We start from the raw sequence: 26,448 nt of genomic DNA on the forward strand, positions 1-26,448 counted from the left end.
ATGTACACAGAAAAGATGGAGCGATTCTGTAAAAACCAAGTAGTACCTGTAAATAGCGAAGTGTGAGAACTACAGCTGCAATGATGTAATTAGGTTCCTCCGTTTGTTGTTTGTGAGATTGTACATAATTTATTAATAACAATAAGATATATATATGAGAAGGAAGAGACGAAGAAGATGATAAATTCATTAATTATTATATTGATGAAAATTAGTTGATGAGATATAAAAGAGATCATTTGTTCCATACAAAAATAAATGAACCAATAAGAATATTGTAAAGTTGAAGAGAATAATACCAAATATATACCTGGTGTTAAGGCAATATCCTGTTATTTTCATGTTGAAATGATCATCGTACCAGTTGATCAACTTGTTATAAATCCTTGATCATAATAAAATTCTTCCAAATTATCCTCATTTGTATATAGAATAACGTCTCAATAATTTGTTTCTTACTTTCAAGTAGAAGAACCCTTATTTTCATATCTTATTTCTATTATCCTAATCGATCTACACAGATTTGCTATCTCTCTTAAAAATAGACCAACAGTTTCTGCCAATGGCTCGCAAAGATCTTTGATAGATGTTGCAATATTGTATAAAAGTATTAAAATTGGTTGTATCAATGCGTTAAATATTATGGAAAGTAGAGGTTTCACGAAATAATCTGCAAATAATTGCAATATACCAACAGTCAATGGCCGAATAAGACTGAATAATATGAATCTTATCAATTGTAGAATAAAAGCTGTTATAAATGCTGTTCCTATATGAATGGTGCCAAATATTTCAGCCCAAAAACGTGTTGCTGCTTGGTCGGTCTTTTCAGCACATTTTTCTGTCTTTAATATAGGTGGTGAATCTGTTGTTCGATAATATCTATTACAAACAAATTATTTATTTATTAATTATTTTGATTTTTCTAATCTAAAAAACAATTCAAATATATAGACAAAAAGCAAAAAGGGAATGAAACTTGACTACTACGTAATACTGAATACATCATAGAGAAATGGCGCCACAATCGCCAATTTAAATCTTACGCAGAATTTCCATGATCGAAGTAATAAATGTCGATTCTCTCGGCAAGATTTTCTCTTTTTTTATCACCTTGACTTAATTTGTCAGCTTGAAATTTTATTTTTTCTTCGGGTTTTGTTTTTACATTACCATTCGTGATTTTATTTAAAGACTAAAAATTTGAAGGTTATGGTTTTTTACAACATTTAATTTTCTTATTAATACTATCCAATGAATTAATTCAATACAACCTTGTAAGGTGTATTTCGTTGTAATTTAATTTTATAATTTCGATTTCTATCATCGAGATATTTGTTATCAGACCATTTGCTACGAAAACTAGACCAAAATGAACGATGTTTATGGTGATTATCTGAAAAATAATTCTTTAGAGAATTATTTCGGAAGCGAACACGTACGAGATAATAACACACTTACCTTTTGTGTACTTTACTGGTAACGTGTAACCATTTCTGAAAAAGATAAACAGAAATTTATGGATAATAATAGTAATTGGAACTTTTATAATTTATTTTCCAATATTATCACAGGTATGTATATATATTACATTATTGGAACATGACAATAGCAAGGTATAACAGGCTCGAATTGCGTCATTTCTCGATGATTTATTACTTCTGGTAATTCTTGATTAATAGTCTCTGGAAAACAAAAATCATTAATCGAGACACTTCAAATCCACTATATATTGGATTTTTATTATAATAACTTTATGCGTTAAATTTAGTTTTATTATATATATTTTTTTACATATTTGTGGCTAATATATTCTCTGTAAAAAATAGATAAATAAAATAATTTATTAATCGAGTAAATTCGTATTTGTCATATAATAATGAATTTGTATCATTAATATTATTTGTATATTACTTTAATTAAAGTTTTATCATATTATTCGTACTTTTGTAAGGTTCTTCGACTGTTTTTTTCTCTTCTTCAGTAATTTTTACATAAGATTCATAAGAATTTATCATCGAACTTATGTCAGTACGTAAAGACGTCATATTCGAAGGTTCGGACCTGTCCGTACAAGGACAATCTTCTTCCGAAGTCATTTTGTTTTTTTTCCTTTCCTTTCTCTTCTCTTTTCAACTAACAACGAGAAACATATTTTTTTTTTTTAATATAAGATATCTTGGAACTAAACTAAACATTAATTAACACGAAAATTGAACTGTCAAAAATGATAGTTAAAGAAACTGAACTACGTAGTAATCATATGACCGCGACATTTGAAAAATGTTTTGCAATATTCATGTAAGCGATTTATAAAAAATTGATAAATAAATTATTTATTAATTTGTATAATACACATATCATTTAATTTAATCACAAACTGTAATTATAATTGTAAATTAAGAAATTTATGTAAATTTTGTAAATCACAATGAAATTATGCACAGTTGAGTAACAATAACATTTACGATAGGGGTTCTTAATTCGAGAAATGTTAATAGTAAATATAATTTTTCATTTAAAAAATATGATTCACATATTTTATAAATATATTGTTTCTATTACGTGTATTATTGTCTATTATATGTATAAAATAATTAAAACAATAATTTGTTATCAATTTTCTAATTTTATAAAAATTTCGTATATTAATACTTGTTTACATAGCAAAATTAAAATTTTTAATATATATAAACATCGTAATAATGAATAACAAAATAATATAATGTTGATGTACTACTGAAATAAAAAAGAAAGTATCCTATCAAAAATTGTTATTGTTTCTTACTATACCTCTGTGTAATAATTACATTATAAATTCAATTCTTTTTTTTTAACCCACTGCAATTTTAACAAATTATTAAAGTCGTATATATGTGTGTATATGTGTAATAATAAAATAGTTATATGTATTATATAAATAATATTTTTTTCTCTTTCTTTTTTATGAAAAACCAATTAGTATCATATTCTTTTGTTTCTTATTTTTTTCTTTTATTTATACAGAATTAATAACTTACGCTTCATTAATTTAGTGAAATACTTAACTATATATCATTGCGGACATTTTAATATAAAATTAATTATGCATATAACCTAAATACATATATAGGTTATTGATATATACGATCAAAATCGTAGTTTTACTTTTAAATAATAATAATAATAGTAATAATAATAATAATAATAATAATAATAATAATAATAATAACTAAACTAGAAGAAAGAATATACAAAACTGAACATAGTTTTATATTATATAAAGATAAAGTGGTTTAATTTGATAATCGGTTTTTTTAATATATGTATATATGTGTGATTTGAAATAAAATGTATAATATTAATGCATGTACATATGTGCATACACGACAATATAGTTAAGTTACATTGACATAGAGAATATTTATTTGGAATTGCATGTATGTATGTGTCATATATTTAAATTTTTGGTAATTTAGGATAAATATACTTATATATTTTCAATTTTTGTACATATGTTTCTTAGCAATTCTGTACAAGCGCATTAAACTGTAAAAGGTTATATAAATTTATGCTATATTGAATATCTTGCTGAATGCTTTTCGCTAATATGTTTGTCTACAATGAAACACCAAAATCACATCTATTATTATTACTATGTATCCCTTTGCAGAACACACAATTAAACTATACAGAATTTACATAAAAATAAACGAATTACTGATTAGTCATAAAAGTTTGAGATAATTGTCTCTACTCAGTGCCAAGATTATCTCATATTTTTTTCTGATAATTATAATGCACAATTATTTCTTATATTTTTAATTTTGCTATTATTCTCAGGCACTGTCTGATTAGTAAAAAGATATTTAAGAAACATTTGTACAGCGTTATATTGCTTTCTGTTTAATTAGTGACTATATTTAAAATACTATATTTTCAATATTTTAATATATTGCATCAAAGAAACATCATCATTAAGTTGTCTTCATTGAAACTTTTGATAGCACAATGATATTTCTAGATTAAGAAATTAATAAGAATACTCTTTTATTGACATTTATATTATTTTTGGGTAAAATTTATATGATTATCCAATTACTAGATCTTTTAACTACATGTACATAGTTACTTATCGTACAAAATTATTATAAGTGTAGATGAAATTCAGTGTTACAAAGTAGCATTATTTCATTCACAATTATAATTTATTTTAAAAGTTATTGAAAAAATTCTTACTATATAATTTACACCTTTGATCACTAAAGCACCACATCAAATATTTGTGGTAGTCAATGATCAGTAAAAGTAATATTCTAAAATTAATGTTTAGCATAATGCATTGAGAGATATTGTTACATCTATAAAATGGTTATAATACACATTTAACTTTTGGAATGTATAAGAAATAATTTTGATTTCAGTCAAATGTGTAATTAATGCTTAATTAATATTAATAATAAAATATCTTTAAGAAAAAAGTGAACATAAAATTATAAATAAGCTACAAATACTATGTTTTTTTTTTTCTATGTTTTTCTTGTCTTTACAATTACTATTTTAGATATCACATAAATAATAGAATATTTTTTTGTTTTTCATTCACAGTATAACAAATATTTTTAGTGAATACCTGACTTTTTTCTTCATTACATGTGTATAAGTATAAATATAGTATAGCGTTTTTAAGTACAACCTCTACAGATTTGTAATAATAGTACATATTTTTCTAATTTACATTAACATTGATAATTCTTTAACGTATTATTTTCAATAGATAAAAATTTAATGGCAAGCTTTGTGCCAAAGTTTTTCTTTTACAATGATTTTTGAAGACGTGTGTATATACTTTGTAACTACAATATCATTCGTATATTAGAGTTCTTTTTCTATAAGTACAAATAAATAGTAAATAGTATAATATAATTATAGTTAAACTTCGCAGTACATAATCTTATTTAAAAATGGGATATAATTGATGAACTAGCATTAACAATAAAATTTAAAAAATTTTTATATTTTACTGTGTTTTATCTCTTTGCATTCAATTATTATATTAAATAAATTATAATTTTCCTTCATATTCATTTAAATTATTTTTTTCATTCTATTATAATTTTAATTAAGAAAATTCCAATAATAATTTCAAGGTTTGTTAAAAATCAATTTCTTATTAATAATGTAACACATTTTCAAAACTGTCTGTCATATTATCTGTTTAATATGAGTGCTTCCAATTAATTATATTTAGATAAAAATTTACTCTTCATTTAAATGGATATTATTTTAACAAGTAAAGCTATAATTAATAAACCATAAAGCATAATTATAATTTGTTACGTGTATGTCTATGTGTATCTGTATATTCATATATACATACATCTTAATAGTATTCAACAATGTCATTGCTTGGGTCTAGATTAGATAAAGATTTTGTTACCATTGTCAGATTAAAACGGACAAAGGCACGGTAAAGCAATAAAACATGAGATCTTGGCCATGCAGCCATATATATAATTAATGTGTTTTTTATTTGCATGTAATATTCATGCATATTCCTGACTTATAGTTAATTAAATATCCTAATTTAATCTAGACCCATTACATTGCTTAATTATCTGTTCATTTTATACGTTTTCTTATTATCTGTAATATAGATTTTCAAATACAGATCTTATTATTCTGTTTTTATAGAATTGCAATATAATATCCTGATGATATTGATGAATTTTTGTTGACTACATATTTGAAATTAATTTATATGTAGAATGGCAAGACATTTGTATTTACAAATATTACAGAATAATAAAATTATTGGGAAGTATACAATTGGTGTGTGTGTGTGTGTGTGTGTGTTTGTGTGTAAATGATCACTGACATTAAATGAATATACAATAAAGATACACACATCGAATCATGAAAAGTATAATCTCAATGAAGAATTAAAATTGATTACTACATAACTTTCAGAGAAGAGAGAAGATATTAATTGTGCATATTACTCCGTTGCAAAATGTATATCGTGGGATATGCATGTTTGTGACCAAACAGTCTTTTAAAGTAGACAAACTTTTAAACTCTTATGCTCTATCACTGGATTGGATTACTTAAAATATATATATATATGTATGTAAATAATCATGCGAGTAATTACTGCTTTATGAAAGATCACTTACATTTTCATAACAATTCTTTGGTGGGCCAGAAGTTCAGGTATTTGATATGGCATAGGTTAGCTTCTAATGGCTAGATTTTTATTATGTTAATGAAGAAAGTTTTCGTTGACCTATCAAACTTAAACATATTGAAAATTTTCTTTCGCAGCAAGTAACGGTAATTTTTCAATGCTCTGTTTAAGGTCAAAACTGTGTAACCAATCAGAACTCGGTTTTGCCTTTACTCCACAAAAACTAAAATTACAAAAATCAGCAGCATTTTGTAGAGCACCACGATGGAATGGATTGCCTTGTTTGAAATGTGTATAACGTCCAGCATTCATTCTTTCATTTGTAGTCATTCCAAGTACCATGATCTAAACAAGTTATTATAATTTATTCAAAATACCGCGTAATATATACGAATAATGAGAGAAATTCAATCAATCAATATATTGTATCATAGAGGAAGTTTTAACAAACCTGATAACATTGACAAGCTAACAACATCCCAACCCAAAGTGAATGAAGAGAGGTATTTGTTGCGATCCACATAATCCAAGCATCGCAGGTAGCAGCAGCTACTAAATAATTATCTGCGCTATGACCATTTGTCAAATTAGTCCAACATTCAAACTGCCAATATTGCACGCTAGCAGATAAAATAACAATGCACAGACCTAATAACGATGCTAAAAAGCCTAGAAAATATTTATGATTGTGTGCTCCTGTAAATATAAGAAATATAAATAATAATTATAATATAGGAATATAGATATATTTGAAAAGATTAATAAATAATTACCAATACAGTTATTAACCCAAGGACAGTGATGATCAAATCTTGCGATACATCTATCACATGTAGAACAATGCTTTGATCGCACAGGTCTTCTAACCAAACAACTGCTGCAAAACCATTGCGGTTCAAAACCACCTGATTCGGCTAATTCTATTATTGTCTAGAAAATGTAAATACATAGTTCTCGCTTCATAAACAGTTTTGTATATTATTTATTTTATATATTTATTTATGTGATATATTAAAGGCTTACATTTAATTTATCTTCGTGACTTGCTGTAATTACTCCTGGATCTCCACGCCAAGATTGTAAGAAGCATATCCAAAGAGGAACAGAACCCCCAATTAATAATAACCATAAATACCAAGCTGCATGAATGCCTAACCAGAATACCCATGTAACATATATCCACATCTGTAATACAATATAAAATACATAATAAAATTACTTTTTATAATTTTTATATTCTATATATACAGTATTATACTCGTAGATACTATTTCTAATAAGATGAACATAAAAATATGTACATTAAATATAATAATAAAACTGATTAGATTAGCTTTATTAATCTTATTAAGTAATTACCAAAAAAGAAAAAGAGAAAAAAAGAAACCTCACACGTATATGTATTTATAATATTTAAAAAACTTGTAAAAATTATATGATCTTAATCTTTTTTAATGGCAATATATAAGAAGATATTTTTATTATCTTTTTCCAACTTCGTAATATTATCACAGCTATAATAAAATGTACATTATAGAAAGATATCTTAACACTTGATTACTTATCAGTCTTATTGATGATGGATAATGTCATGTCACATGATACTTGTAAACTCTTGCAATCTTAGTTAAACTCACCTTAGTAGCCAAATAAATGGACAATGGCAAGATATGAAATAGTCGTTCATCAAAGATAAAATGATTAGCTGAATATATTCCTACATAGAGCATTATGAAGGCACCTAGTTTTATTAAATAATCCAATCCACTTTGTAGAATCATTCCTATTACATAAAACACTATAAATGGAGTACTGACCATGCAATACCAGCGTATTCTCTGAAAAAATATAAAATAATTTTTGTAAAGAATAAAAATTAAATTACTAGTAGAAAAAGAAAATATTTTTTATGCATAGGTAAATTACCTTATCCCTGCACCATGTCCTTGTACGTCCTTGTTTTTCTTTAATTTCTTGACTTATTTTATGACCCAACCAAGCAGCTCCAATATGAGGGCCTAATAATGTCATTGGGGTCTCATTTTTAAAGTTTGGAACATCTAAGGATGCTCCATGATGAACTAACGTAGATATCGCTGTATTATTTTTAGCTATAATAGCCCAATGTAAAGCTGTATTACCATGTAAATTATCTGTTAGTGAATGCGATGCACCTAATGTTAATAATAATCTTGTGGGATCTAAACTGTAAAATGAAAAACTTTAAAGTAACCCAAATAGTATGGTTCCAATAAAATGTAATATCCACTGTTACTCCTAATCTTCCTTTATATACCTATTAACTTTATAAGCGCTCCACATAAGAGGTGTCATGGCACTTTTATCTAACATATTTGGATTTACTCCTTTAGCAACTAAGTAAGCTACAATAGCTGTGTGACCAAACAGAGCTGCTAAGTGAATACATGAAAAACCTTCAGAATCTCTTAAAGTTGGATCAGCTCCTGCTCTCATCAATATAACCACTATACCTAAATGTCCTTGCCTACAAACATATAGATCATGTACAATACATATTTTTTATTAGAAGTTTTAAATACATTTAACAATACTAACCTAGTTGCCCAATGCAATGGAGTTGAAACTAATTCACCACCAATAGCATCTACAACAGCTCCTTTAGCAATTAGATACTTTACTATATCTTTATAATTATTTATTGCTGCCCAATGCAGTAATGTTACTGTTTCTGCATCAGGTTGATTTACATCTGCTCCGGCTTCTACCAATTCCGTAACACGATCCAATGCACCATACTGAAACAGATATTTATTTATTTAAAAAAAAAAAAAATATTTAAAAATTTCTATTTGCTTATATATGTGTGTATTTAATATATAAAGAGGTTACCTGAGTAGCTCTAACAATATCAAAAGAGCTACAGTCTTGCGTAGAGGGTCTTATAGGTTCTTGATGAAGGCTAGCCGGGATATCAGGTTCTCCATTGCCTTCCCCTTGACAAGCAGTTTGCATTTGTAGCGCATACATCCTACATATAAAAAAAGCAAATCAATTTAATCAAAAAGGTAAATAAATTTATTGTTAGACGTCTTAAAAAAGATTAAAATCTTAATGTAAATCTATTACTTTTAAAAATCTATTTTAAATGCACGTCATATCTACTATAACCCTGTATATAATATATATATATATTCTAATATATATATATATGTACATATATATATATATTCTAAGTATTTAAATGTCATTTATATTCTTGTCATGCACATGACACATTGTAAAAGCACATTGTGTGTGAGATAGGTACTATCTAAGCATACCGACATAAGATTTTGTATTCCTGTCAGACAAACAGTAGGATTTCTATATACTACAAAGTACAAAAATTGTTTTTCATTATATTCAGAATTAAGATCTATCGCAATTCAAATTAAAAAGGAAAAATATTTCTAATGTGTATAAAATAAAGGATATAATGTATATATGTATAATGTTTATATGTATAGTGTTTGTATGGATAGTAAGTATAAAAAATCGCTGTCAACTAAACGATCATTCCCTCTTTCTCTTTCTCTCTTTCTCTTTCATTCTCTTTCATTCTCTTTACTTATAATAATAATGACTAAGCAAGTGACAATATAATTTTGATCAACAGTTTAAATATCCCTTTACCTTAAAAATTTCAGTGGTTCTGTCAATGCTCGTACATACTGATTCGCATGCTCTCGTAATACGAGATGCAAAGTTTAGCTTCAAAGGGGCGAATATCCATGGGGGATGGGGCGCCGGCTCATTGCAAAGAAACCTCAGTAGGGTTGTCCGAGAGGACAAGGGGAATGAGAATTCCATGTTGTATATATGTAATAATGGAAGGGGAAGAGTGGAACGTAGGTACCACCTAGCGGCCACTTGACGAAACATTACTTGACACGCCTGCCGCACTTCTTCCAATCGGTTGAAGTTTAATCTCTATAGCATATTTTGAAAGTATATTTATCTTAGATTTTATATTTATTTTTTTTTAATAAAATAATAATAATTAATATTATAAAGTTGAGTATTAGCTATATTATATTTTTTATCTTGATTATGTATAAATTTAATGTCGGAAATAAATATTTTTAATTTTATATTTGTCTTATATTGTTTATCTTTTATAATTAATAATGAGATAGATAATGTAGAGTTAAATATTTAAAATTGTAAAAATAAAAATTCTTTTATAATTTATGTGTTACATGATTATTCAAAATATGAATATTGTCCTTTGTTATTATGTAGTCTTCATAAAAATGTCTTCATTGAAAATTTTCAATTCATTTTAAATATGTATTACATAGGTGCAATCATAAACTCATAAATTATTTAACCAAGGCTATTATTTAATGATTTTTAATAACAAAAACAAATTCGAAATTTCTGAAATATAGAAAAAAGAGAAATATATAAATTAAATATAATTCACACCTCTATATATATATATATATGTATATATATATATGTATATGTATATATATGTATATATAAAAAGAAAAAAACAGAACTATCAATTTTACTTACACATCACATGCTGCCAAGTTTATAGAAGCATCTATTATTGGTTAACGAAATGGGTTTGATAAAAATGTAAAGTGAGCGATTTAATTTTTTTTTATAACACATTTTTCATTATCTTTTAAGTCTATGATAATTAATAATTAACAAGAAAAAAAACCATTTGCATCAATGTGTCTACGGTAATTATTAAAAGGTACAATTAGCAAATTACCATGTTGTATAGTCATTTTGTAGTAATAATAAGTAATAATATAATTGTAATATTTTCTTGATAATCATAGCGCGATTTTTCTTTCCATGTGTGATCAATCATTTCTACAAATATAATATATGGGATCTAATTCTTTATATTATATATCCACTTGGATTATTATCATTTATCTTTTACTACTATTTATATCATTTAACCAAATACTAAAAATACAAATGTGTTTTGCATACAAGAAGTTTTGAAATCATCCAACTTTTTAATATAGTTTGATGATTTTAAAACTCATATCCATTATACATACTGTTATATTTGCAGCATTACTCACATAGTTAAGGAGCTTATAAAGTAATTGCCATATTTAAAGATATAAATGGGCACAAAAGTGATCACTTTTTATTGATTTAATTATTGTAATAATGCTGAGATATAACACTGCAACGTGTTCATCATATTATAAAGCACCAATTGTTTACCAAGCTTCACATGTATACCATTCTCTAAGATGTACTGAATATGAACAGTTATCACACATGTCAATCAGAATATGATCTTTGGCGCATTAATATTTTATCTTTCTTATATTATATGCATACATATGCAGCTACATGGCAGATGTACTTAAAAAGCTCCTTAACAATGTTAGCAGGCTAAAAATTCCTGTTTTAGCTTTAAGATATATTTACATAGAAAGCTTAGCTCGTTTATAATCTATACAATCATATAAATGTAATATTCAATAAAATTGTAACATAATAATATCTAGCCTAGCTATCTATAAAGAGAATATTATACATCGAAATTACAGGTGTGTTTCTTTTCCCAATAATTCTTATACTTCTCTTTCATCATAATTAAATTACTATATATTACATATCATCCCATAATACATGGGATCAGGATCAAAATTGAATGTGTAATTCTCTTAATTTTCTTCTTTATATCTTTATGTACACGTTTATTATTTTCTTTTTTTTTTTTTCATTTCCCATCCAAAATAAGCATATGCTACTATGTACAATATAAGTTTCAATATATCTGTTGGAATATAAATTCCAATAAACATGCAGCATTTTAACTAAATAAATTAAACTAATGTTGAGAACAGGAAGAAATTAGCAAAATGTTTTATTTCATTATTCAGTGTATCACTGATTGATCAATTTGCTAATTTTTCTTATTCCGATAAGATCAAATTCAATATGTAATATCTCAGTAATGAAATAATTATTTTATGAAATAAATTGCCAAGTAGTCATCAAACTCTTTAAACCAGTTCAAATAAAGGATCAAATTATTTTATCGAAGATTGCACTTATAATTACTTGTATATAGTACAATTATATAGTCAAAATATTATTATTTCCTGAAATTATTTGTCCAGAGACTATAAGTTATTAGGTCATGCATTAATAAAAATATAATGAAAAACGATAAAAGTTTATCAGTTCTACTGTTTTGCCTTTAAATTTAATTATAATTAAAATTGTTAAAGCAGCAACTTTTTAATTTTCTGCTGAAAAAATTAAAAATAATTCAGAATAAGAGCAAAATAAAATAATGTTATTTAATTTATTAAAAATCAAGAAATTGCAAATGAAATATATTAATGAAAAATAATATTCAATCAAGAAGATATTAATTTCTTTGGGGAAAAAAATCAAAAAAAAATTTAGGAGGTGCGGAGTGATGACTACTGCCAGTTACTTAAAATTCAAATTCTCAACCATTAATTTATATTTATACAATATAAAACTAGATTATCTGATCACGAAAATAATGTATGTAACATAAATGACATATACACATATTTCATTATGTATATATACGGCTTATGTCTATATACCATAAGTATTGGCAAAAGGATGATGCTAACAAAGTTTTAATAAAATGATAGCGCGCGAAGAATAATTAATAAAAATGACAATGAGATGTTGCACGATTTTTTAATTATTACTAATTTTTAATAAAAATTTAAACAGTTCCTATATATACAGAGTGAGAGGTGCTTTGTGTATCTTTACAAGAAATTATTTACAAAATATATTCATTCATATATTACCTATCAAATTAACATTGTATTAATAGTTTTTTTTGTTTTTTTGTTTTTTTTTTTATATCTTAATCTTATCATTTTCATATTTTTATGCATGGTTTATGTATATCCCAACGATCCGCATATTTTCATAAATAAAATAAGTCATTTTTAATAATAGCCTTATACCCCTGTGTTTTCTGCAATATTATAACTACTGACGAACATTTCACTGAAAGACTGTGCTTACCAATTTAAAAAATTTAGAAATTGTGTAGTAACTAATGTATATTTAGAAATATAATATAGATATAAACTTAAGTTCTAAACAAAATCTTTTAAAATCAAATACCATACATCTATGTTTAAACATTGTGATAAAGTGTTAATTTTCAGAAGGTACAAAGTATGTTGTTTTATCTCAGAGGTACTTCAAAATCAATTGTAAGATTTTTATACAAATAAGAATAAATGAAAATAATGTGTTCGATACACTGCACCTTTAAATATAATTTATTATACTCATGAAATATCAAGAATGAGTATAGTGAACATTATTTTTTATGCATTAACACAGAATATATATAGAATGAGAAATTCTATAGAAACAAGAAGAATTAAAATAGAATAAATAAACAACTACAAATATTTAACATTTTTTTAAACAAAATCTATCAGTGAAGTAGTTGTCATAGTAGCGACCCAAGCCCATCGTTTAATAAAATTTATATCTGCAGAAATAATGTATTAAATTACGGCAGTAGAATCAGAGATTTTCATGTTTGACCTATAAAATTTTATCTTTCTTTTACCATTATTTAATTCCCATGAATAAGAAATAAAAATGATATGAAAGAAAAAAGAAAGAAAGAAAAAATATTAAGAATAAAGAGCAGAAAGTTATGCCTTCATCTGTGTAAAAAGAATTCTTGCATAATTTTCTGTTGGGTATATTCATGAAAGAAAATGTGTATATGTATGTGTGTCTGTGCGCGCGCGCGTTATATATATACATATACATAGCGATGATATACGCACACGCGCGCGCGGCTATCTATCTCTCTCTCTCTCTCTCTCTCTCTCCCTCTCTCTACCTATGTTGTCTGTCTGCTGTGTGTAATGTGTGTGTGTAGGAAGGCATGCGCGTGCGCATAAACGTGTGTGTGTGTGTGTATATATATATATATTTATATACATATATATAAATAAAATATATATAAATAATACACACGCACGCGCGCGCGCGCACACATAGAGCTGTAAATATTGACCTCAAACATAAAAATCGAACTTGACCGAATTGCACATATATAATAATGCGACCTCGTTCTATAAATGAATAATAATAACTTGTAATTGGTAAAAGAAAGTTACATAATGACTCGGCAGTTTTAAATCCAGTTTAGTTACTTAGATCAAAACATAAGATGCTGAATAGATTCTGAGTAACTAAACTTTGTTGTTTAGAGGAGTAGATTGCAAGAAAGAATGCTGGACAGTGAAAAATACATCATTCTCATCTTTTTTTTTCATATTGATCTTCCTTTAGAATTAAGATTCTTAGATATTTAAAAAAGTAACATCCAATGACGATCGTTCAGATGGAATACAAATCTTTTCTTATAGTACATTATTAAAGAAAACTTGAAAATTTTATACAGAATATACAAAAAATATTTAAACGAAGCTTCAAAGTTTATATTTTTCGTTCATATTTTTTGTATATTTTAAAATAGATCATTCAGCTTCTTATGATATAACATAAATTTATTTCTTTTTTACACCATCCAGCGTTCCGATTGCTATAAAACCCCCAGACATATACAATGTTTGTGCGCTATCGACACATACACATTCACCAGGTGGGGTCCAGCCACACGGCGATCAAGTAATCGTTTATAATGGATTGATAATCAGACGGATAGGCCTTGACAAGCGACGGTAGCTAATCACTGTCAAGGTCACTTCCCGAGGGTCATTTGTTTTCTCGGGATATTCGCCTCCGTTTCGCCTGTTCTGCTGCCTCAGTCGTTACTAAAACAATGTTCCCGCTGTACGAGGTGTTTTCAATTAAAACGGTATAGGGAATACGTAACTTAATTTATACTAAAAAAAAAAAAAAAAAAGAGAGAGAAAAATGAAAAAAAAAACAAAAAAAAATGAGAGACAAAGAAAAAAAAGAAAAGAAAAAATTATGCTTTTTGAATATAATATAAAGATATTTTTAAATGCTTTCTACGTAGACAAATAAATCAGAATAAAGATATGTATTTCTTATTCACTAACTTTAAAAATGTATCATATTTAAAAATGAATTATATTATGATTAACTTTTAAATGAATATTTTATACATACCAGCTCCACTTCGAGTTTTTCTTCTATTTACGTCTTCTGTAGATCTAGATGCACCCCTTGTATTGCTTGCCGGTGTTGCTAATGGTGAAGCTGTATTCTGTCGAACAGATCGTCTTGTTGTTACTTCTCCTACTGATTCATTACTTGATACTGAAGTACCACGTAGCCTTTCTTTTCCAGCATTCACAGCTGTCGGTGTACTTGCTTGTTTGGTTGTTAATAAACGGCCTTCTCTTTGCACTCTATTACTGGCATTGAAATTTGATATATTACTAGAATTAATTGGACTGCCAGAAACAGTTGTAGTTGAATTTGTTCTAGAATGATAACAATTCATTTACATGGAATACTTCTCGTTAAGTGCGGCTAAGTCAAGTTTACATTACGCTGCACGTAATCACGTATCAGTATTGCTTACTTTTGATCTTTAGGCTTTGGAGAAGCAGCGGTTGTTTCATCTGACAATCTCATTCTTGCTTTTCCTACAGATTCAATCAATGGTTCATCGTCAGAAGAATCTACTTCTACCACAATGGGACCTAAAAATATAAAATTATCAAATCGATTAGATTCAATATGCAAATAAATCTAATCGACCAGCTTTTATAAGTTTTATATTTAAGGTCAATAGTAATAAACAAGGACAACTGACAACTAGAAATATTTGTTTTTGGCAGTCTTTATAATGTGATAATAATTCATAATAATTTATGACATTATAAAAAAAAAAGAAGTGTGTATGTGTGTAATATAATATAATATATGGTAAGCACACCTTTTTTAGCTTTAGCCAATATGTTGAATCCCTTTTTGGGCTGTTCTTCTTTGCCAGGTATTTGTTTCTTAATAGGTCCAGTTTCTTCTACGCCCATACAAGCTTTGATGAGTTCTGCAGCGTTTTCGGAACATTTTCGTTTTCCTGGTCGTGGTTGTGGATCATCGGCCGTACTTGATGCTACAGAACTTTCACTTTCTTGTCGTTTTCTTTTCCCTACTTTCATAGTTGTTGTATTCGGTGACAATTTAGATGATCCTAACTTTGGACTAGCTTTTGCGTATGGTGATATACTACGTCTTTCCTCCAGCTTATTAGGACCATGTGGGCTGCTTTTTGGAGTTTTGGCAATGTCTGGACTGTTAAGTTTTTGTGATCTAGTTCTCAGTGATCTTTTTTCATTACTTTCACTTGGAATTTCTATTAAAAGTTGTTCTAGCAAAGATTTAGGTGGTCTTTTAATATAATCGTCTGAGTTATTAGAATTTAATCTTTCCACAAAATGTGCTTCATCATTGTCTTCGATACATATGACATCCTGTCGACCTTCTAATTCCTGTTTTCTTCTGCGTTTCCGTTTTACATGCTCTACATCGCTGGAATCTACTTCAAGATTTTGTGCTGCTGGGCTTGGAGTCTCATCTCTTTGCAAAACAACTGGATTAGAATATGTATACAATGGTGGTGTAATCCTAATTGGCTGTGGATCCTCACCAAGAGGTGACTGGATACCTATATTTACTTCACTGGCATCATTAACAATTTTCTTAACCAAATCGTCTGTAACTTTTTGAAGATTCATTGAAGGTTCCCTGACTGAGATTTGTTGAGGAGTTTGTACATTAGATTTTTGGTTTTGATCAGTACAAGATTCTACTTGAACGGAGCCTGTGTTCAATGATACATTATTTTTAGAATTATCTGACTGATCAACCTGCCTTGTGTCATCCACTTTAACATTGATTACAGGCTCTGCTTTGATTTCTGGACTGTGACTCTGATTATTTGGACATGTATTATCCACCACTGTGGTAGCTTTGTTTGTAACTGTATTATCAAGCTTTTCTGTTTTAACTTTACTATATGTAACATGATTTTGAATTAGAGGCACACCATTATTATTCTGTCCTTGAGGTTCTTCACTTAATCTAATTGCACTGTCACTCTCTGTTATTGTTTTTACACTGTCTTCAAGTTTATCTTCTGTATCCCTTAACACTTCGTGCTTAGAGTTTGTCGTACCCTGCTCATTTTGGTTAATAGTACCTTCTAATTTAATGCTACAATTGTCTGTTTCAGAGAAGTTGCTTATTTGTTGATGCGCACATTGTAATAAATTATCACTATCCATGCCACTACTTATAGTGCCAGTCACGACAGTCACTGATCCTGTCACTAGTGGATTGGAAACACTTTTTTCATTTTCAGTTATCTCTAAACTAGTAACCAAGTCACTATTATGACCACTAGTTCTTGAAGTTGTTGTTATTGTTACTGTCTTTTCACTAGGTATATTCTTCGTATCTTGTTCACTAGAATGTGGTACATTGCAATTAAGATGATTTTCAAGATAACTTGCAACAGACACAGGGCTTAATCTTTGTGGGGCATTGGACTTAAGAAGTTCCGTATGGGTATTTGAACACATATCACTACTATTAGTTGAGGAAGGCACGTTCTTATTGGTGGTTGGCAGGGATGGTTCCCCTTGAATAACACTTTTAGTGCTGCTTTGTGTCACTGTTTCAGTCACTGGCCTATGTAAAGGTGATTCCCCCTGATTTGGTGACTTTTCTGAAAGAGCATCCATAGATTCTATCCCCGAATCCTCCCCACCTCCTCCACTACCAACTCTTTCTACGCTTGCATCAACACCAATTCCAATAGGAACTGTTGTATTCTCAAGTAACTTCTGCTTCACTTTAGCTTCCGTTACATTGATTTCCCCAATAGGTAAAGTTGGCTTGCCAGTTGTTAAATCATTACTTTGGGGTCTGGGAACTTGGTCCACTGTGTTGCTGATTATTGAACTTTGTGATGTTTTTAATAAACTTATCCTCTGTGAACTATCCAACTTATTTTCAATCACAGTTCTGTCAGCTTGTTTTATTATGTGATTCTGAGTTATCTTTTTATTATTAAAATGTTCTACCTTGTGCCTATTAATAGTAGCATTTGTGTCATTCTTAGTATTCATGTGATTTTTTAATTTCTGTCCAAGACTTTGATTTTTAGTTAATGTATTTGCATTCACTTTGCAATTGTCAATATCTGGTTTACTTTTGACAGTTGTAATTCTGTTAATGGATTGCTGAGGACATTTAGTTGCCATATCCGTAAGCACAGACACTTTAACTTCGGAATTGTTTGATGCATTAGAATCATTTTGCATTATTGCATTTTTTGTTTTTAAATTTTGTGTTTCACTCTCATAAGGTACATTGGTAACATTTTTTGCATTTGAAACAACATTTGGTGAAGAAGACTCAGAAACAACTTTTTGACTGCTCTGATTGGTAGCCTCTGTGTTATGACATTCTGCAATAAATTAGAAAAATGTCTGATTTTTGTCGTAAATTATAACTTATACTTTATACAAATAAAAAAAGTAGAGAAAAATAAAATATAATATGACACTTACATAAAGATAAAAAGAATAAACTTTAAATTTACCTCCTAAATGCAAATCCTTTTCATCCATTAAACTTAAACGTCTTCTTTTCTCTTGATTAATTAAATCACTTTTTACACCATTTATTTCTGTTAATCTTGAGGTGACCGCATTTAAAGCATTGTTCTTTTCTACAGCTGATCTATTTATGTCACTGTCACTGGTTCTCCTGATTTCGCCGACTTTTTTAACAGTTGTGAAATCGTTTCCTGTTAAAAGTGTATCTGACTTTCGTATCGCTTGATGGGAATCACCTTTATAACCCAATTTTCTCCATTTGGCTTGATTATCTAAAATTCTACCACCTGACAATAAATTTTGTTCTCTGTGCATACCATCTCCAGATTCTGACTTCTTCTTGGAATCTCTTCTTTTGGTTTTACCTATAAAATTTTTCAGTGAATAAATTATTATATAAAAATATGAATAAATCTCTTAATATACTTAAATATAGATATAACCATAACAGTTTTAATTATATGTAACAATATTTTGATATTATGTTACTATCTTACCTCCCCCTATTTTTTGTTCATGCGTATGATTTTGTACATCAACTTCCATTTGATTCTTGGTTATATTTTGTTGTGGTGTATTCAAAGGTTGATTTAAAATAGTAGATTTATGTTTAGATGGAGATGGAATTCTACTGTTCAGTGGTATATCATCCACATCATTATTTTTACTTGAACTTGGCTTAATGAGCCCACCTTGCAGCCTCATGGAATCTACTGACACTTCTTGCTTAAAGGCATTAGGTTTTGCAACAACAGTTTGAAGAATATTATTCATTTTGCTAATGGTACTGGCGCTATTGATCATCGCAGAGTTGGATAGGGGTAGTTTAGAAGCAGACGAAGTACCTATAATCATGTTCAGTGATGATTTTTTTTGCAGCAATTTGTTCCCATCTATACATTCTTTCATTTTTTTCAATTTTCCTTTTCTTTTTACATTAGCTACATCAGTTTCCCCATCTTTCAGAGACTTTTTTTCTTTCTTCCTGATTTGTACTACAGAAGCATTACGTCCTCTTAAAGAAATGTGTAAGGGAGGCACTCGTGGTTCGTCACCAGTCCCTGAGCTAGAGATACCTGTAGTAAACATTTTGTTTACCGACTTATCAACTTTCCTAACAGGTGGTGTGTTTACAAATGATACATCAACTTTATATGCTTGGGTAACTGGTTCTGATTTTTCTAATTTTAATCGGAGTTTAATCTTTTCTCCGGGCATTGGACTGTGCGCAGATTCTCTTGTAGGTTTTATCCTACTATGCTTTAAACTTCCTTCACTGGCTGTAGATTTGACCGTTGTCTCAGAATCTGATTGATCGGTATTGGTCGTAGTATCGTTTCTTCTTGAAAAATTACTATCAGCATCATCATCAGAAAAGATAGAATTTGATCTATCATTTGAAGGAGATGGAAAAGAAAAGAAATCATCCTGATTATCAACTGCACTTTCTGGTTCTGAATCAGAGCTTTCGCTAGGCATTGGTTCTAAATGACCAGTAAGAGGATTTATGAGAAATTGGCGGATTTTTCCAGTTGATGTATACTCTGGCTCTGGTGTCTCTTCTTCAGGTTTTGGGGACTCTGATGTTTCCACTTTATTAATGGCAGCAGTCGCAGTAGTCGTAGGAGTATGATTCATATGAGAGCCACACTGAGAAAAGGCACCTGGAACCTGATTTGAGACTGTGAGCCTTGTAGTATTAACTTGAGCACCCTGTGGAATGGAACTACTTTGTGTACTCCATGTAGGTCCATTAGAAGTGCTAATAGATGGCTGATAATTTCTACTGAGAATATTTTGACTTTGCCCATAACGAAAGTCTGTTGTTGCACTTGTATTGACATTCATATTTTTCAATTGATTGTGATGTAACTGCTGTTGTACATTCAACGTCTGACTTTGTTGTGGTAAATGAGGTTGTTGTGGTACTGGTTGTCGTGGATATGGTGGAGGTGTTTGTTGACGTTGATTACTTAAGTAACTTAGCCTTTGTTGTGATACATTTAATGCTACTGTTGGATGTTGTAGAACTTGTTGCTGTTGTATAACTGGTTGACTTGGTAAAGATGTCGATTGCAATGGAGCATTAGTGTTTTGCTGTTGCAACAATGCCTGCTGCGTTGTAGGTCCTTGCTGAGTTATTAATTGTGATGTAGTCATGTTTTGTTGGCCTAATTGTTGCTGCTGTTGCTGTTGAGCTAAAAGTTGCTGCTGCTGTTGTTGTTGAAGCAATAATTGCCGCTGTTGTAAAGGTGTTCTAACTTGTCCATTCACTGAATGCCTAGCAGGAAGTTGACTTTGTATTTGCATTTGTGAAGGCCTATAAGTCAATTCTTGTCTGATAGGAAACTTTTGCTGTATTTGTACTGGAGTATGTATTGGTGGTGTCTGTTGCTGTATCTGTCCAACAACTGGCACTTGGTGGACCGTTTGTGGTGTCATTATATTCTGATTACTACCACCAATTACATTAACTGTATGTTGTTGAGGAATTGATGACGGTTGATTTGCATTAACTGCAACAAATGCTGAAGATGGTGAACTTTGAGATATATCTGGAATAATAGCTGATCCTCCTATCAGATCTTCCGTCCTTAATGAATCCAAATTTGGTGGCGATTCACTAGGCGACGTTAGCTCTTTTCTTCTAACAGTTGGCTTTTTCGTAGGTCTCATACGATTTGCCAATCCTGAGCTATCAACAACAGCTGGTGGCAACATTTTTTGACCAGGTATCACATTATTTGAATGTGAGGTAGCATCATTTTGCAGAAGATTCACAAGTAATGGACTTGATAAAGCAACTTGATTACCACTACCATTGGAATTTCCTGTTAAATGGTTACCATTGTTTGGTGACAGACTAGAAGTCGTGGTAATTGGAGATTTATACTGAGTTGTTAATTGCCCAACTGTAACTACAGTTTGTGTAGTTGTATGACCACTGGATAAGGCTGTTACTGTTGCCAAATTATCTTGTATCGGATAAGGCGGTGGTGGCTGTGTATGCTGTTTAAACTGAATTGTATTTTTTATTGTTGTAGCTTGTGATTCTCGACTATGTATTGCTTGAGCAGCATGTGTCATGCTAGCAAACGGGAATGGACCATTATAATTATTTCTGGGTGAAGCATTAGAATTAGTGACTGATTGGTTGCCAGAAGTACCAACACCATTACTACCAGCCGTTGACGGCACAGGTTTTGCAAGAAAAGGTGGGATAGGATCACAGTCTGTTGGTGCCACAACATTTGGAGAACGGAATTGAGGAGCTTTCTCTGACGATGTACCTGAAACAGTATAAATGATAATAATGAAATATATTTATTTTTTTAATATGTTTGTTTAAATTCAATATGTTTGTTTAATATTAAACAAACATACCAGCTGCTATTATTTGAGCAACATTTCGTAATGCAGAAGATATTGTTGATGTATTACTTGGACCAGGTAAAGCAGTTGTAGGATCATTGTCAATGGTGACTGAACTATTTGTAGATTCACTTTGAGATTTATTTCCAGCATCTTGCGAAGATCCTGAACGTAAGACAATTTCTTGTGCCTCACCTCCAAATCGACTTGCTATCCTTAAAGATATAACCTAGAAATAAGTAAATATACTATATTATTGCTTTTGTAATATTTGCGATGAAAATACTTTTACTACTGTTAACTTACTACTTTATTTAATAATGTTATTAGCATCTATAAAACAATAAATATACCTGGTCTCCTTCAACCTGTACAGAAAGAATGCCAAGTTGAGTAAGTGTTGGAGATCCTTGTGCTGCTAATTCTCGCAATCTCAATGCAGCTTCTCTTGGTATGGAAAATGTGACCCTTACAGAATTCCATGGTTCTACTTTGTTAACTTTGAGACCATCTCCTTTCTCTGCAAATTATAAATAATTTCTTTTTTAAACAATAGAAAATTTAAAAATAGAAAATTATTTTACATAACAAAAATAATTATACTATTATATTATATATGAAACTTTTTTATAGATTAAAATTTAATTAAAAAAAAAAAATAAAAAAAAAATAAAAGAATAGCAATAGATTCATAATACCTTTACATAGCAGAGATTTAAGACGGTCAACAATGGTTTTAAATTTACGTGGAAATTCTGGGTCACCAAGGTCACCCTCACAAGTTACCACCGTCTCAATCAGATCACCATCACTGTCTGCCGCCATGACTGCATTATATAATTTTTGTTATTTGTTTAACATTAAAATTTTATCGATCTTTAATTTCATATATCATAATTATAAATTTAATAGATAAAATAAATGAATTTTGAACTTGATTTCATTATTTAAAAAATTAAGACATACATACCAATCATAAATCACATAACTACCCAGGGAGCGTGAAGACACCTCAGGGTATTAAGACAATATATATGTGATGAGATGTCTCTCCGTCGGTTGTAAACCGACAACGCCAAACCACTCCAGCACTAATGCACTTGTCTACTGTTATAAAAAAAAAGGAAAGAAAGAAAAAAGAAAAAAGAATGATTAAAATCCAATAAAAAAAATATTTTATATACATGCATGCACGCACACACACACACACACACACGCACGCGCGTACACACACATATACACACACAACACTACACTACAAAAAAAAAAAACACTTCGGTCTTATTTAATCCAAAATATTTATATGAAATATTCAAGATCAAAAGAAAGGTTATGAAAGATAAAAGCAATGGTACTTATAACTACATAATCATATAGTATAAATATTAAACAGATTATTAAACAGATCTATAATTTAATATTCACTTATAATAATCTAATATATATATGCATATGCTCTTTGTATATTTTATACAATGAATTAATTATAAAAATGGTGGAACATATTGAAAAAATATGTGGATTAAAAGAAAAAAAAACCTCTTTAAAATATATAATACTTTGTAACATGTGCAACTTTACTCCTATTATTTATTAATAATATTTATATACTTAAATTTTCCAGAACATTAAATTAAACAATGTTATGACAAAATAACATTAGAAATATCTTTATTATCATATTTCAATAAGTTCAAAATAAATTAAATATTTATTTTTTTATAAGATTCTATAAAATATAAAAAATAATGTTCTGTCATCATATATCAACTGGTAATAATAATTATATAAATAAATATAAATGGAAAATTAATTTCTATTATTATTTTTATAAATCACTTAATGCACGATATTGTATATTTTATTTTCTTATCAATTGTTGCTTTTTCAAAGCTCAACTATATTTTATTCATTACATATATGCAATATTTTATGAAGAAGAAAACAAATAAACAATAAAATAAAATAATAAATAGTTAATTTTCAAATGTAAAATTATTAATTTAAAAGATCGTAACAAAAATAATGCCAATACCCTTAAGAATCGTTGGTTCGCTTGCATAAGAATGATAGTAATTGTCCATAAACACAAAATGCTAGTGAAAAGTATGACTAGGTTATAACTTGTCTATGATTTTACCAAGAGAGACATGATTATAAAGAAAATATGAAAATTGCATCTGAACGATTACAATATTTATCCTCGAATCAATTGACATGGTATAACGAAATAATACATGGAAAGAAAAAAGAAAAAAAGAAAAAAAAAAGAGGAAAGAAAAAAAGAAAAGAAAAGGAAAAAAAGAAAGAAAACAGTCTCACCATTTACGAACGGCAATTAAAATCTTTTAGGCCACTAGACAGGGGCACGATTTTTATATAAGCAAAAATAGGTTATAGAATATCTTGATAGAACTAAGCGGCAAATATGAAGTATTTCATTGATCTAAATAAAGTAAGTATAGAAAAAAATAAAAGGCCTATCGAGAAATTCCATAATGATTTTTGGCGAAATAAGGCACCCAGACCATTGGATATCGGGGGGCCACCATTTTGTCCGTCGGGGGAGGTGTACGTGAAGTGGGCTCGAGCATGTTGAGATAGACCGTCAAAAGATCCGGAAGATTTTTATTTAACGAACGTTCAATGCGTATCATCGTTATGTTTGCTTACCAAACAAGATTAGATTCAATGGAAGAACTATAGGAACCACCGAGGCTCATATTAGTCCTCGCATACTATGAATTGATACCGTATGAACACAGGAAAATTTTAACGTTACCCCATTTCTTTCCAATTTCGTGTGGGATTTCTCGCGTCCAAATCGCACGGAGACACACCACAAAAGCACTTAGCTTAACCTAAAATACACCGCGCGTATCTTATTCCACTTTCTGCACAGTGCGCGCGGTGAAGATCGCAAAAAAACTCGACATAATCGGTAATATAAAGGGACAAGTCATAAAACGCCATGAACAATAACAAGGAGCCGCCATTTGCAATGCGAACAACTGACATGCGCAAATCAATCGCGCGGGGCATACTGGGTATTTCTGCGGCGCCATCTTACCAATTATTTTAACATCGAAGTTTCTTTAACCTCTTCTATCACTGTTTAGAATTATTATTCGAAACTCTCGAAAAAATTATATTAACAAATATTAATTAATCTAACTTCATGAATGTTTCTTTTGAATGAATAGCATTTTTACATATATGCATCTGTTGAGATTTTTAATTCTTAATTAAAGAAATTCTCATTTTTTCATTATTTTAATATACTTTAATATTACTTATTATTAATAGCATACTATTTAAAATAATAATACATATATATTAGTACTAATATACTATTATTAGTAATATTAATACATGATTACAGATACTATTAAAGTTATTCGATGATACATTAGTCATTTAACGCATCTAAATATTTTTCATTTCTTTCTCTATAAAGTACAATTCTACAAACCTTCGAGAATGCAAATTTATATATGCACACACACACACCTATAATAAATCAATAATTAAAATAAACTTATATTTATATCAGAATAATTTTTTAAACCATGAATTTGTAACCTTCATAATAAGAATATAAAACAATCTTAATTTATAGACAAAATATTAATATTAAAACATTAAAACAAAACTAATATTTTCATACAATTATCTAAAAAAACATATTTGATAAAAATTTAATGTATTATAGACATGTTTATATAACAGATATATATTTTATTTAAATTATTATATATATATGAATTCGGTATACTATGACAAACTATATACAATGTTTGAATAATTACTCATAAATTATAGGATTATTTCCACAGGAGTGCATATAACCAGAATCGCACATGATCTTCAGTTTTGCTTCCGCATCATATTTTCTGTAAATTGATCGATGAAATGTGTATAGTAATAAATATAAAAGAAAAGTAAAATATATACTTTATGAAACAATATACTATATAATGATGTACTATAACAATTACTATATAACAATAAGAAATATTAAATAACATATATATTACTTGTAAAATTCTTCATATCTTTTCTTCCTTGCATCGCCAACAAATATTTTGTAACATAATGTCGTAAGAGTTCCAGATATTGCCATACCAACAAAAGCAATCTTCATCTTCCCTAACAATAAATTACGAAGCTTTGGTTTGGGTAACTGTTTACATTCAGCCGACATCTAAAAAAGATCAAAATCTTTTTTACATTTAATGCTTTATTCTATAATTTCAGAAAAGAACATAAAACTAAAGATAAATCAATAAAGTATGCTAAGAAAAAATA

The 26,448-nt window shown here is 28.8% G+C and overlaps 4 protein-coding genes across 13 annotated transcripts in view; 1 reads left to right on the forward strand and 3 right to left on the reverse strand.

The window, feature by feature from the left end:
- Positions 1-325, forward strand: part of LOC122636807 (MOB kinase activator-like 2) — a 13,858-nt gene extending 13,533 nt beyond the window's left edge. For all 3 annotated transcript variants that reach the window (XM_043828401.1, XM_043828402.1, XM_043828403.1), the window contains one exon: positions 1-325. This exon is cut by the window's left edge and continues 213 nt beyond it. The gene's annotated coding sequence lies outside the window, so the exon portion shown is untranslated.
- Positions 1-2,301, reverse strand: part of LOC122636806 — a 2,356-nt gene extending 55 nt beyond the window's left edge. The window contains exons 1-6 of the mRNA XM_043828399.1: positions 1,946-2,301; positions 1,592-1,685; positions 1,462-1,496; positions 1,275-1,396; positions 1,047-1,195; positions 1-882 (exon numbers count right to left, since the gene is read on the reverse strand). The exon at positions 1-882 is cut by the window's left edge and continues 55 nt beyond it. Of these exons, the coding sequence (XP_043684334.1) occupies positions 462-882; positions 1,047-1,195; positions 1,275-1,396; positions 1,462-1,496; positions 1,592-1,685; positions 1,946-2,099 (975 nt within the window). The 5' untranslated portion in view covers positions 2,100-2,301 and the 3' untranslated portion in view covers positions 1-461. The remainder of the gene's footprint in view (positions 883-1,046; positions 1,196-1,274; positions 1,397-1,461; positions 1,497-1,591; positions 1,686-1,945) is intronic.
- Positions 2,302-3,314: 1,013 nt separating this feature from the next.
- Positions 3,315-10,099, reverse strand: LOC122636743 (palmitoyltransferase Hip14). 3 transcript variants are annotated; one of them, XM_043828302.1, is made up of 11 exons: positions 9,821-10,099; positions 9,038-9,176; positions 8,744-8,943; positions 8,463-8,672; positions 8,093-8,387; positions 7,804-8,004; positions 7,190-7,351; positions 6,940-7,096; positions 6,815-6,862; positions 6,618-6,730; positions 3,315-6,511 (listed from the first exon to the last, which is right to left on the reverse strand). In XM_043828302.1, the coding sequence occupies exons 2-11, from the start codon at positions 9,173-9,175 to the stop codon at positions 6,275-6,277; spliced, it is 1,761 nt and encodes a 586-aa protein (XP_043684237.1). In that variant the 5' UTR covers position 9,176; positions 9,821-10,099; the 3' UTR covers positions 3,315-6,274. The 3 variants fall into 3 exon arrangements, with proteins under 3 accessions (XP_043684237.1, XP_043684235.1, XP_043684236.1); XM_043828300.1 differs by having other exon boundaries at positions 6,618-6,862; positions 9,821-10,096; XM_043828301.1 differs by having other exon boundaries at positions 6,618-6,862; positions 8,093-8,372; positions 9,821-10,095.
- A 4,018-nt stretch (positions 10,100-14,117) lies between these two features.
- On the reverse strand, positions 14,118-25,327 carry LOC122636808 (putative mediator of RNA polymerase II transcription subunit 26). Of its 6 annotated transcripts, none has more exons than XM_043828407.1 (11): positions 24,923-25,325; positions 23,111-23,244; positions 22,839-22,967; positions 22,494-22,660; positions 22,210-22,369; positions 19,266-22,058; positions 18,753-19,133; positions 16,080-18,617; positions 15,723-15,843; positions 15,305-15,621; positions 14,118-14,982 (listed from the first exon to the last, which is right to left on the reverse strand). In XM_043828407.1, exons 2-11 carry the CDS (start codon positions 23,115-23,117, stop codon positions 14,924-14,926), a joined length of 6,672 nt encoding a protein of 2,223 aa, XP_043684342.1. In that variant the 5' UTR covers positions 23,118-23,244; positions 24,923-25,325; the 3' UTR covers positions 14,118-14,923. The 6 variants fall into 6 exon arrangements, with proteins under 6 accessions (XP_043684342.1, XP_043684343.1, XP_043684341.1 ...); XM_043828408.1 differs by having other exon boundaries at positions 15,305-15,552; positions 22,153-22,369; XM_043828406.1 differs by having other exon boundaries at positions 14,118-14,999; positions 22,153-22,369; positions 24,923-25,324.
- Positions 25,328-26,448: the final 1,121 nt, after the last annotated feature.

Source organism: Vespula pensylvanica, chromosome 23 (genome assembly GCF_014466175.1).
Source record: "Vespula pensylvanica isolate Volc-1 chromosome 23, ASM1446617v1, whole genome shotgun sequence".
NCBI lineage: Eukaryota > Metazoa > Arthropoda > Insecta > Hymenoptera > Vespidae > Vespula > Vespula pensylvanica.

What these genes read in the sequence shown, in the direction of transcription:
- LOC122636808 (XM_043828404.1), bottom strand. An exon ending in TAAATCTCTGCTATGTAAAG is followed by an intron (nt 22,661 to 22,838) that starts GTATTATGAATC and finishes TATAATTTGCAG; the next exon opens with AGAAAGGAGATGGTCTCAAA. An exon ending in TGCTCAAATAATAGCAGCTG is followed by an intron (nt 22,059 to 22,152) that starts GTATGTTTGTTT and finishes ATACTGTTTCAG; the next exon opens with GTACATCGTCAGAGAAAGCT.
- LOC122636743 (XM_043828300.1), bottom strand. Translation starts at nt 9,175, where the DNA reads ATGTATGCGCTACAAATGCAAACTGCTTGTCAAGGGGAAGGCAATGGA. An exon ending in ATATTGTTAGAGCTACTCAG is followed by an intron (nt 8,944 to 9,037) that starts GTAACCTCTTTA and finishes TATCTGTTTCAG; the next exon opens with TATGGTGCATTGGATCGTGT. An exon ending in CCATTGCATTGGGCAACTAG is followed by an intron (nt 8,673 to 8,743) that starts GTTAGTATTGTT and finishes ATATGTTTGTAG; the next exon opens with GCAAGGACATTTAGGTATAG.